This window comes from Cyprinodon tularosa, unplaced genomic scaffold, assembly GCF_016077235.1.
Source record: "Cyprinodon tularosa strain WSP-4 unplaced genomic scaffold, ASM1607723v1 ctg430, whole genome shotgun sequence".
Lineage (NCBI taxonomy): Eukaryota > Metazoa > Chordata > Actinopteri > Cyprinodontiformes > Cyprinodontidae > Cyprinodon > Cyprinodon tularosa.
Genome location: NW_024039153.1, coordinates 1,035,698 through 1,047,771, shown reverse-complemented (window position 1 = coordinate 1,047,771; position 12,074 = coordinate 1,035,698). Strand labels below are relative to the sequence as shown.

General features: G+C 41.4%; 1 protein-coding gene across 1 annotated transcript in view; it reads left to right on the top strand.

The window, feature by feature from the left end:
• Positions 1-12,074, top strand: part of syne1b (spectrin repeat containing, nuclear envelope 1b) — a 178,025-nt gene that overhangs the window by 40,157 nt on the left and 125,794 nt on the right. The window contains exons 24-35 of the mRNA XM_038299516.1: positions 151-309; positions 396-560; positions 1,179-1,313; positions 1,523-1,681; positions 2,578-2,786; positions 4,153-4,261; positions 4,395-4,559; positions 6,288-6,455; positions 6,577-6,753; positions 6,933-7,073; positions 7,196-7,356; positions 8,555-8,705. Coding sequence (XP_038155444.1) covers positions 151-309; positions 396-560; positions 1,179-1,313; positions 1,523-1,681; positions 2,578-2,786; positions 4,153-4,261; positions 4,395-4,559; positions 6,288-6,455; positions 6,577-6,753; positions 6,933-7,073; positions 7,196-7,356; positions 8,555-8,705 — 1,899 coding nt within the window. The remainder of the gene's footprint in view (positions 1-150; positions 310-395; positions 561-1,178; positions 1,314-1,522; positions 1,682-2,577; positions 2,787-4,152; positions 4,262-4,394; positions 4,560-6,287; positions 6,456-6,576; positions 6,754-6,932; positions 7,074-7,195; positions 7,357-8,554; positions 8,706-12,074) is intronic.

Sequence of the window (12,074 nt, the reverse complement as noted above, 5' to 3'; positions counted from 1 at the left end):
GGATTAATGAACTTTAGACTTATGGATATAAATGTCTAATTGACCCTCTTAAAAAGTCAGGTTTCATTGCCTTGTTTTTAGCCTAATGTTTGGTTAACTTAAAGCAACATCGTATTATATACATAACATTTTTTTTATTTTACACTTTAGGAGCTGGCGACCTTCACACACAGCTGTAAGAAGTGCCTGACAGTAATAGAAAGAAACCATCAAACTATCCAAAAAATCATGAACACCAGTAAAACCCTGCAGCATATGGACATGAGTCTGTTGCAGAAGAGAGTGGCAGATTTGCAGACTTCGTCACAGGTAACTTTCATAATCTAATGCAGTATCACTGTATGTCTAAAGCTGCTTGTCAGCAGTGAAGTAATTGCTTGTGGGATTTCCTTTAGAACATGATTACGGAATCAACAGAGTGGCGAAAGCATGTGGAAGCAAACAGCAGCCTCATGAAGAGGTTTGATGAGTCACGAGTCGAGCTGGAGAAAGTCCTGAAAGCGGCCCAGAACTGTCTGACAGAAAGGGGCAACCCGGAGGAACTGCTGAAGAAACACACAGTAGGGCTTTTTTTAAACATTCAGCTTCTGTTCATCAAAATAGATGGGAGCAGTTTATTATATCCTAATATAATTGACACAATGCACCGATCAGAATTCAGTTTTGTGGAAGTTGGAGCTGCCAGCACCAATTTTCCTTTTTGTTTTTAACCAAAGCCAATGTGATGAAGTTGACATTTTAGATTTGCTTTAGTATAACACTATAGTAATGCAACTAGTTTTACAAAAACAGCTGTATTAATGTGCATCCATACTGGAGAACTTTACTCCAAAATGTTCCAAACAGCTCTTGGCCCATTTCTTTTATTTGTTATCTGTTACCTGCTGAAGTCCCTCTTGTCTTTTAGATGTCGCTATTTAAATTTAACGGACAAAGTACCATTTCTGTTTGAACATCATCCTACATGCTCAAAAATGTTTTAAGTACGATGCATTCACTTCTCAGAAAGAAACATCAGATGTTGATATTTTTGACCAGTCTGTCACTTTTGGTCACCAAAATATACTTGAGTTGTTTTGGGGTTTTTTTAACTACAGCTTAATGTAAATGAGTTTTGTTTTTAAGAACAAGCCTCAGCTAGAGGTTGAACCCTGAAAACATCTTGCTGTCATTTGCAGGAATTCTTTGGACAGCTGGACCAGCGGGTTTTGAACACGTTCCTCAAGGCTTGTGACGAACTGACGGATATTTTGCCTGAGCAGGAGCAGCAGTGTCTGCAGGAAACAGTTAGAAAGCTGCACAAACACTGGAAGGTTGGTGGGAATTAATCCATGAAAATCTATAGATAAAAAGTTATTTCAAAAGGATATGTGAATACTTGCTTATACTAATTCTTATCTTTCTGTTATGATACAAAAACTACATTGTAAGAAGATAATTTAACAGTAGTTTAGCTGTTAGAAAGTGTATTGAAACTATAGTGCTGTAAACAAATATGAGATTATAGTTCCTCTTTCCTCAGGATATACACACGGAAGCCCCTTTTCATCTCCTGCATCTGAAGGTGGAGGGCGAGAGGAACAAGCTGATGGTGTCGTTGCAGGGGTGCCAGGCAGAGCTGACCAGGGAAAACCGGCACCTGGCTAGCATGGGGAGTGAGAGGCTCATCAAGGAGCACAGGGTCAGCACACTATTGCTACTTAAACATGTTCTTGAAATGTTTCTACTGAAATTTTCAAGCGATACTCCAAAGTAAAGTAGTGTTCGCTTGAAAACTGCAAGGAAATCATTTTTTGTTTTTACCAGAGATGGCAAAAGTACTCACTTTCCGTACTTGAGTAAAAGTACAGATACTTGTGTTAAAAAATACTCTGGTAAAAGTGGAAGTACTGATTAAACTTCTTTACTCAAGTAAAAGTAACAAAGTACAGGCTTGTAAATTTACTTAAAGTATAAAAGTAAAAGTAGAAACCACTTTTTTCATGCCGTTGCCTACATTTTAAATGGATGTCTGCCAATAGGACTAGATCTCCGTTGTGTTCATTTTCAATCATCTCGTCGTCCATGCTACTATGCTAACGCCACCGCCACCAAGCTGCAATGATTTGCCGCCAATGAATACCGCCGAATCTGTCGATTCATCTTGTAGTGGTGCGTCAAATGCAACGTAGATTCCCATCCAATTAGATTGAATTTGGTATTGATGACGTGAAAAATAATAACGGTAACTCCATTGAAATTATTCAAACTAAAGTAACGAGACAATTTTTTAAAATGTAAGGAGTAGAAAGTACAGATATTTGTGTAAAAATGTAAGGAGTAGAAGTAAAAAGTCGTCATAAAAATAAGTAGTAAAGTAAAGTAAAAATATCAGAAAAATCTACTTGAGTACAGTAACGAAGTATTTGTACTTCGTTACTTCCCATCTCTGGTTTTTACCTATTAAGATCTGAATAGGGTGGTATGCAGTCATACTGAATCTGATCATTCAGCGAAATATTAACATTGATAAAGAATTGAAGATCTTTATGTGTAACTGTGTTGTAACAATGTTCTGCTTTATAAAATGCCATTAAGGCGTTCTTTAGGGAGAAGGGTCCTCAGTCTATATGTGAGAAAAGACTACAGTTGATGGAAGAACTGTGTCAAAAGCTACCTGAGGGGGACCCAGCTCATCAGATTTTGGACACGGCAAGAAGGGACTTTACTGAGGTGCAGGAGGAAATTGAAAACACCCACCAGAAGCTAATGCAGCACCAAGATAAATGGAAGGAGTATGATGCAAGGTACGGTATTTTAAAGAAAATATTTGTTTTTTCTGAGACTGGCTTAGCTTAAAGGAATAGTACACAAAAAACATGATTAGCCTTCATTTTCTACTCACCCCCATGCTGAACAACACTCTGGAGTACTTTTTTGATATCTCAAATGCATCTGGAGACCTGGGAGGCTTCTTGCTGTCTGCTGACATTCAAATAATGGAGGTCTATGGCGCCCGAGGCAGAAAGGTCCATAAAAGTCCACAAAAAACGTGTCAATATTCCTCCATACTGCTCGTCCAATGTATTCCAAGTGTCCTGAGTGGGTAGCGTCCATAATTTACTCGAAACGAAGTCATTTAGAATGTTTTTAGAGCATAAACAGTAGTGTATAGGATTTCCTAAAAGCGCGTTCACGACGCTACGGAAACCGCGGCAGACCAAACCAGATGAAAGTGCGCATTCAGCTCGGCAAAGAACTCATGCTCTTCCTCAACACTGAAATCCTCAGACATTTTTCTTTCGTTGTTTCTTTCTTTGCACAGGTAAACAGCACATTTCTTCTTCTACGCTTGCATTATCGGCAGAGCAGACGCTGAATGCGCACTTTCATCTGGTTTGGTCTGCCGGCTTCCGTAGACTCGTGAACGCGCTTTTAGGAAATCCTATACACTACTGTTTATGCTCTAAAAACATTCTAAATGACTTCGTTTCGAGTAAATTATGGATGCTACCCACTCAGGACACTTGGAATACATTGGACGAGCAGTATGGAGGAATATTGACACGTTTTTTGTGGACTTTTATGGACCTTTCTGCCTCGGGCGCCATAGACCTCCATTATTTGAATGTCAGCAGACAGCAAGAAGCCTCCCAGATCTCCAGATGCATTTGAGATATCAAAAAAGTACTCCAGAGTGTTGTTCAGCATGGGGGTGAGTAGAAAATGAAGGCTAATCATGTTTTGGGTGTACTATTCCTTTAAACAATCAAAGAAGAAGGCCTAAAAGGTGAAGCAATCTCGTCCTCTTTACTAAAATCTATTACCTGGAAATGTTGCAAAATGTGAATGGCTGAGTGTGGTTTTCATTTCTGTGTCACAAACTCTTCACCTCTATTAATAATAGAGATTAACTGCAGTTTGTACAGTTTTAATTTTTATCGTTGCATTAGTTCAAGTGTAATATCATAAAGATTTGAATCTGTTATTCCACTATTAATGTAGACGTCTAGTCATTTTGTGAAGCACACATTTTAACTTCCTATACACCACATATTTTGCTTCTTTATGACCTTAACTATTTTAGTATTTTTTTATATATATAAGCTGAAATGAATGTTTTGTGTCCTTTTACCTCTGGATTGATTTTCTTCATCCCTTTCTTGAAAACAGGTATGCCGAACTGTCTTGTTGGCTTATATCCAAAGAAAGCCAACTGAGGCTTCTGAGAAACCGAGCCAGTGACCCCAGAAAATACAATCAGGTGAAATCCACCATCACGGTGAGTCCCATTATTTGCCTTGCTCCTGTTACTGTTTGTCATCCTGAGGAGATGAGACTGTTTACTAAGTCACTTAAAAAAGATGACACCTTTGGCCTCATAGGGTTTTATCAGCTTTTGATCTTGTTTGCAGGAGTTGAGAAATGAGGCAGAGCTACAGGAGGGGAACCTTGCTTGGCTAAAAGCCCGTATGGCTGTACTGATTGAAATCTGTGCTGACAGTGATGCCCAAAGGCAGGGAAGCACTTTGAACAAACTCTCTGCTGATTTTAAGGGTCTCCTTGCCTCTCTCGTTGAGGTAAGTCCCTTTTGTTCTTTTGGAAGACCTTTCATACTCTTTTTTCTGGTCATTTATAGTACCTTGCTGAACGCAAGTCCTCCATCATTACTCTTGGAGCAAAGTTTGTATGTGGAGAACACCATTGCAACTATGAGATATCGGGTTGACAGGATGATTATATACAGGAGTTGGACAATGAAACTGAAACACCTCTCATTAAATTACTGAATTTGACCAGCCTGGTGGCCAATCTTCATTAATTGCACATTGAACCAATAAGAGCAGAGTGTGAAGGTCCAATTAGCAGGGTAAGAGCACAGTTTTGCTCAAACTGTTGCAATGCACACAACATTAAAGGTGACATACCAGAGTTCAAAAGAGGTCAAATTGTTGGTGCACGTCTTGCTGGCGCATCTATGACAAAGACAGCAAGTCTTTGTGATGTATCAAGAGCCACGGTATCCAGGGTAATGTCAGCATACCACCAAGAAGGACGAACCACATCCAACAGGATTAACTCTGGACGCAAGAGGAAGCTGTCTAAAAGGGATGTTCTGGTGCTAACCCCGATTATATAAAAAAAAAAAAAAACACGGCTGCCCAAATCACGGCAGAATTAGATGTACAACTCTACTCTCCTGTTTCCACCAAAACTATCCGTCGGGAGCTCCACAGGGTCAATATACACGGCCGGGCTGCTATAGCCAAACCTTTGGTCACTCATGCCAATGCCAAACGTCGGTTTCAACGGTGCAAGGAGCGCAAATCTTGGGCTGTGGACAATCTGAAACATGAATTGTTCTTTGATGAGTCCACCTTTACTGTTTTCCCCACATCCGGGAGAGTTACAGTGTGGAGAAGCCCCAAAGAAGCGTACCACCCAGACTGTTGCATGCCCAGAGTGAAGCATGGGGGTGGATCAGTGATGGTTTGGGCTGCCATATCATGGCATTCCCTTGGCCCCATACTTGTGGACTACCAAAGGACTACCGAACATTTCTGGAGGACCATGTGCATCCAATGGTTCAAACATTGTATCTTGAAGGAGGTGCTGTGTATCAGGATGACAATGCACCAATACACACAGCAAGACTGGTGAAAGATTGGTTTAATGAACATGAAAGTGAAGATAAACATCTCCCATGGCCTGCACAGTCACCGGATCTAAATATTATTGAGCCACTTTGGGGTGTTTTGGAGGAGCGAGTCAGGAAACATTTTCCTCCACCAGCATCACGTCGTGACCTGGCCACTGTCCTGCAAGAAGAATGGCTTAACATCCCTCTGACCACTGTGCAGGACTTGTATATGTCATTCCCAAGAAGAATTGAAGCTGTATTGGCCGCAAAAGGAGGCCCTACACCAAAAAAAACAAAAACCAGTTGTTTCAGTTTCATTGTCCAACCCTTGTACATATTATTCAATGTTCATATACATTACAAAGCTCTGTACTGTAGCAAATTTGTTAACAAAATGCTTGCTTGTTAAAGGATAACAATAAGAAATAAATTATCATATTTGTTGCGGTCAAAATTTTGTATTCTCACTTAAAAAAAGAAAGAAGGAAAACGGTTGCCCTAATGGTTCAATTTTGTATTGTTAAATACACCAGTTTAAAGAATCTTAGTCAGCATCTGATCCATCAATTATAAACTATATATGTCAAAACGTCTTTCAATAGTTTGAAGTAAATCTCCAAGTAGTTTTGTTAGCAGAAAACAATGTGTATGATAATTCTTTTCAAAGGCGGAGAAGATGGTGCTTGCAGTTGGGGATTGTGTGCAGTTCAGAGAGGAAGTACAGGCGACTTTGGAGGATCTGGATCAGGGGCAGAAAGAAGCTCAGGCAGAGGCCACCAAAATACTGGATTGTTCTACTTCAAGAGAAGCCCAACAGCTGCTGCTCGTTCATCAGGTGCTGCATGACAGAGACCGAATCGTCAATCTTTTTCTTTACCGACCTCCATGCTGCTTTATGTCTAGGCTCTCCGTGTTTCAACATATTAACATTTTGAATGAACTTCTCTTGATAACAGCAACAGTTAAAGCGACTAAAACTAAAAAGGAAGGATGTCCAGCAGCTGATCACCAGAGGCCAGCAACTCCAGTCTGAAGAAGGACTGGGAGAGACTCTGCAGCAGGACCTGCAGACTTTAGAAAACACACTGGGCAAAATGGAGCAGAGTATGGATTCACAGGAACAAAACCTCGAGGTGAACACAGTCACTAAGAAAGATTATGAAGATGTATTCACCTTAACATGCCAAACGGGTGGAGCAGTTGTAACTGATGATAGCTGGGTCAACATCTCAGATTTAGACAGTATAATTGAGAGTCATGTTGTTTCAAACCATTGAAAATACTTCTACTTTTGATATTTGTTATTTTTCAGGTTACTCTGGCCGCCTGGCAGGAGTTTGACAGTCAGCAGGAAGCAGTGCATGAGTTTGTCAACAAAGCCCGCTCCACAGTAGAGAGAGATGTTAACTTCAGCAGTCCTGAGAGCCTTGCCGTTGAACTGGATCAGGCAAATGTAAGAACATTTGGTTTAAAGCGTAACAAACCTTTTTAGACCGACTCAGTTTTTTTGCTATAAGGGAAAAAAATAGGTAATTCTCCTTATATGTATTGCAAATTTGATGATTTTGTGAACAGGTGATGCTGAAGCAGTGCGAAGCGGAAGTCTTACACATGAACACCTTACAGAAGAGAGCAACAGAAATCCAGCTTGGTGCAAAAAGCAAATCTCTTCTTCTACAGCAAGCTCGTTCTCTCAGTGAGCAGGTGGACAAAGTAGAAACCAGACTGAAGGAAGAGTAAGTTAAATATGTTCTCCAGTTTTTAAGATAGAAAACTTACTCAAATTTCTGATATATTAATCGTAATTCTATATCATTGCATTTTAATACATTATTGTTATGAAACAATATATACAAGTGTTTCTAGGAAAATCAGTCAAATGCGGGTGACCCACAAAAATTCGGTCTGCATAAGGGGAAGGTAATGCTAATAATTATTATTTAGAAAGTAATAATATAGATAACGATGGTGAGTATTAGCTTTGTGCATTTTACATAAGTACCAGAAAGTGCTACAACACAAAATATGTGTTAAATCTAAGGCTGATTTATACTTTGAAACTAGGTCGTCTGCATGGGTGTCGCGGTGAACGCATAGACGTCCCCGCCCCCTCCGCAGACACTCTGCTGCTGCTCTCCCAAATTGTAGGCGACCGCAGACAGTGCTGCAGACAGGAGGCCTCTGATTGGTCAAATCTACATCCTATCTACACTATGCGTATCTCCTGTTTGGTACCTTATCGGCTTGTTTTGTTTGTATGACTGCGATTGCAAAAAATTACTCGTGTAGATGGACCAGCTAGAAGAGTGAGGTGCGTGAGAACACTAGGACCCTTTTTCCACCTGGATCTCCACTCTTTTTCGCCCTGATGTCCCTCCGTTCTCCTCACCGCCTCTGCCGTATCTAGACCCACATCTAATTCGTGATTTTCTCCTTTTGCGTTATGGCGTGGAATAAACATAGCACAGACCACGCTTCAATATTGAGCATAAATAAAAAATGTCTGCATCATACCAGCGACAAGCTCACTGCGACACACTGCTACGGGAGTATAACCAGACTAAACATCAATCATAAAACCTGGGAAAGTTCTATCTGACTGTCCTCTTACAGACATGATCCACTGTCAGCCAATTTAAGCTCTAAATGGCTGAATGTATGTGTCACAACATCCTCTTGATCCAAATATTGCCAATAATCTCATAGAACAGTAATAAAAACAGAGCTACATATTAATGAAGGCACACACTGTTCCACTAAGTTTGCAAACAGAATGCTTTTGTTGCTTTGATGATTAGCTCTGAATGACAAAACTAGTTTGAATATGTTTATCATACATGCAGGCTTTTATAAGATCAGGGCTTATGTGTGTTACTGTGCAATAAAAAGGTTTATTTTAAAATTTCCTGAGTTAATTAGTCCTTTTTTCCCCAGGGTGAAGAATCTGGAGGAAATGAAAAATCAGTGGGATCGATTTGGAATCGGATTTATTTCATTTTCCTCATGGATTTCTGAAAAAGAGAAACAGCTAGATGCAATAAAATCCTCAAATTTGCCTCTTGAGGAGCAGATCAAAGCACTTAAGGTAACGTGTGGTTAAACATTAAGCTACAGTTCTCAACATCAAAAATTTATACTGCCTTAAGCACACCTTACACATGTTTTAATCCTGTTAACTTCATTGTTCTTCTTATTTCATGCTTCTGTAATGCCATTGGTATAATTGTATTTCTTAAGCCCTTCTTCCCATCCAGCTGCCACTATAAATTAATTCAGGTTTCCATAATGCTGTCACTTAAAGACAGTATTAGGGCTCCTTAGTTTCTTACTCTGTCTGCTGGATCTTGCTGTCGCTGTCTTCCTGTTTCTTTATGTTTTCCTCATGTAATGCTAATTTTCTCATCATTATATTCTCCGAGAATTGTAATACACCTGGTGGTGCAACCTGGACACATCTTCAGCGACTCTCCTGAGATCACTGGGTGTTTCAGGTCTTAGTCATACACCCTTACTTGGGTGACCCAGCCGGGGGAGATCAGTTCCCCGATTTGTATCCAGGTAGCACACTACGACACACCTCCCCCCTCCTCAACCAGAGCCACCGTAAAGCCTTTTCAGCTGCTTTCAAAATGTTTTTGGTGGCTCTTCGACTCAGAACTCAAATCCCTAGGAGTCCTAGGATAGGCTAGGCTTGCAGCGGGCCTTCCAGCCATTCCTCCAGCACTCAGCCACGAGCATATTTGCATATTTAGCCCCCTTCCTCTCCTGGGCTTCCGCTATTCTGTCCTCCCAAGGAACAGTTAGTTCAATCAGCACAACCTGTCTGGTGGAAGTTGATGACAGCACCATGTCCGGGCGGAGTGTCATGGCTGCGATGTAATCCGGGAATCGCAACTGCCTCCCCAGATCGACCAAGAGCTGTCAGTCTTTTGCTGTCTTGAGCTGGCCCCGTTGGGTTTTCTTGGAGGGTTGCAGTTTCTCCCCTGCTCAAACAAAGGCAATCATGCCCCTCCTTAGAGGTCGACTCTTGCTGGTGTTTATCTGCCATCTCCCACGGCCTTTAGGCAGCAGCTTAGGATGTGTTTAAGAGACCCTTTCCTCTGGCAGAGCTGACACACAGGTGAATCTATCAGGCCCCAGGTGAAGAGGGTAGTGGGGCTTGGGAGGACATCATACACCGCTTGGACGATGAGGTGTTGTAGTCTGTGATCATCTGAATGCCTTTCCACATCCTCCTGGCGTTGCTGTCGTCCTGGAAAAGATCCCGGATCTTCTGGCTGTGGTTCTACTTCGCTGATCTGATGGCAAGGTTTAAATTGGCACACGCTGTTCTTAGTGCCTCTTTATCACCAGACTTGAAAGCTTAGTTCTCTGCTTTTAGCGATTTCCGAACCTCTCCATTTATCCAGTGGGTTAGTTCGCCCGGGTGGTGATGTTCTTTTTGACGCTGACGTCCTCAATGCATTTGTTGATGTAGGCTGACACAGTCATGGCATACTCATCTATATTTAATAAGTCCTCATACAGTATGTTGCTGCAGCCTTGAAGATGTTCCCGTCAGAGCATTCAAAACAGTCTTGGAGTGTTTCCATGGCACCCTCAAATTACACTCGGACCTTATATCTCCAAGCTCATAATAATTGTAAAGCTATGTGCTTTATCTACATGGATTATTGCACCCCAGATTGTCCAATTGTTCATGTCATGCATCTGTAAATTTTGTCATGAGAGGGATAGTGGAGATGATAGAGAAAGGGTGGTGGTTGGGGGGTAAGGCTGGGTGTGGGGGTTGCGGATGGGATGTGGGGTGGGATGTAGGGTTGGGATGTTCGGGGTTGGCGAGGTGCGTGAGGGGGTTAGGGTTGGGTTATGGGGGGTTGGTGGGATGGGGGGAGGGTGGTTGAGGGGGTAGGTTAGGGTTAGGGTAGGGTTTGTGTGGGGTTAGGGTAGGGTACGGTTAGGGCTAGGGTTTTCTCTCCAAAAGGTGTTCTTTCGCATCATGCAGTCTGCTGTGTATAATGCTGCATGTGGTATTATTCTGTTCTTTCCAGATACTGTCTTCACAGCATTTGCTAGGTCATCATAAAGCTCCCACACATTTAGCTCTTCAACAGTAGACCACGTAATGTCCCAGGCCATCTTTGATCACGCCTCTCTTGAACACGATGACTCCTCTCAAAGTAATTGTCTTTCCTTCTAGAGACATAATGGATGGAAATTCACTCAAAGAAAAATAAGGTGTGTTGTCCAGTTCAAGGTCAATGCATACTATTTCCCCAAAGCTGTAGCTATGAGTAACATTTCCAATGCAGAGCATTTCTCCTGGGTGCTGCCTTCAATTTTACATTCATCTGGACATTCTGATTCATTTAGTAGTTTTTGACAGCATAGAGACTCAGAAAGGAAGAGTGCATTTTCTGCTGAAGTCTTAAGTTGCGTTATTCCACATTCCATCAGGACTGACAGGTCAGGTGAAACAAAAGGTACTTGCCTTGTAACTCCCTTGTTTAATTGACAGTACTGTGAAGAGCAGGTTTTGGAGAGGTATGCGCTGGGTACATTTTTCACTGTTTTTCTAATGAGTGAGGAGATAGGGCACTGAGCATAGATTTGGTAGCCACCAGACCTCGCCTGGACTTTTTGAAATATTGTACTGAGCAGCTCTGCCCTCTGTGAATATATATTTGGGGTCACACCATCCGTAGCCATAGATTTTACCAGCTGCAAGATGGGAATATCGCTGTTCTTCCTTACAACATTTTGAAAAGCTGAGCTGTCACAAAAAGCACTGCATAAGCACTGACAAAGTGCATCGAATCCACACGTATTCCACACAGAGAGTGTTGAGTTTTCAAATGTACAAGGTTTAAGCCGGTTTCCGTTTTTTATTAGTCCCTCTTTGACCCAATGATGGCTCTGCATGAAGCCGTTGTGTGCAGGGAGGCAGATGAGAAGTTTTTTTTTCCATTTTTTGGGCTGTAAGAATTGGTTCCTTACTGTTTTCAGCCAATCCTTTAACTGTTGGATGATTGTTTTTAATTTGTTCCTGTTTTCTTCTATCTTTGAATGAACTTCGAGACCTGATTTCTGATGGCTCTTTTCTGATAAATTTTTCTGACTTTCTGAGACCTTTAGCACATCTAATGTGGTGTATGAAACTCTTTCACAGCATTCGAGATGTTGAATGAGGTGTCTTCATTTGGCTTTGCCGCCCTTTGATGTAGTAGTTGCATGAACCTTTTCTATTTTATCTACTTTTTCCTTATTAAAGTCAGCCGATATACTTGGAAGCTTCTCCTTTGGTTTAGGCTAATGTTTCTGGTTCCTGCTGGGTTTTCAAGTCTTGAGTGGATGAAATCTCCTTTTTTACCTAATATTTCACACCAGGAAGTTGAAAATCTTTTGTTGATCTTTTTTCAGTTTCTGAGACGTCTGGCACATCTAATGACGATGG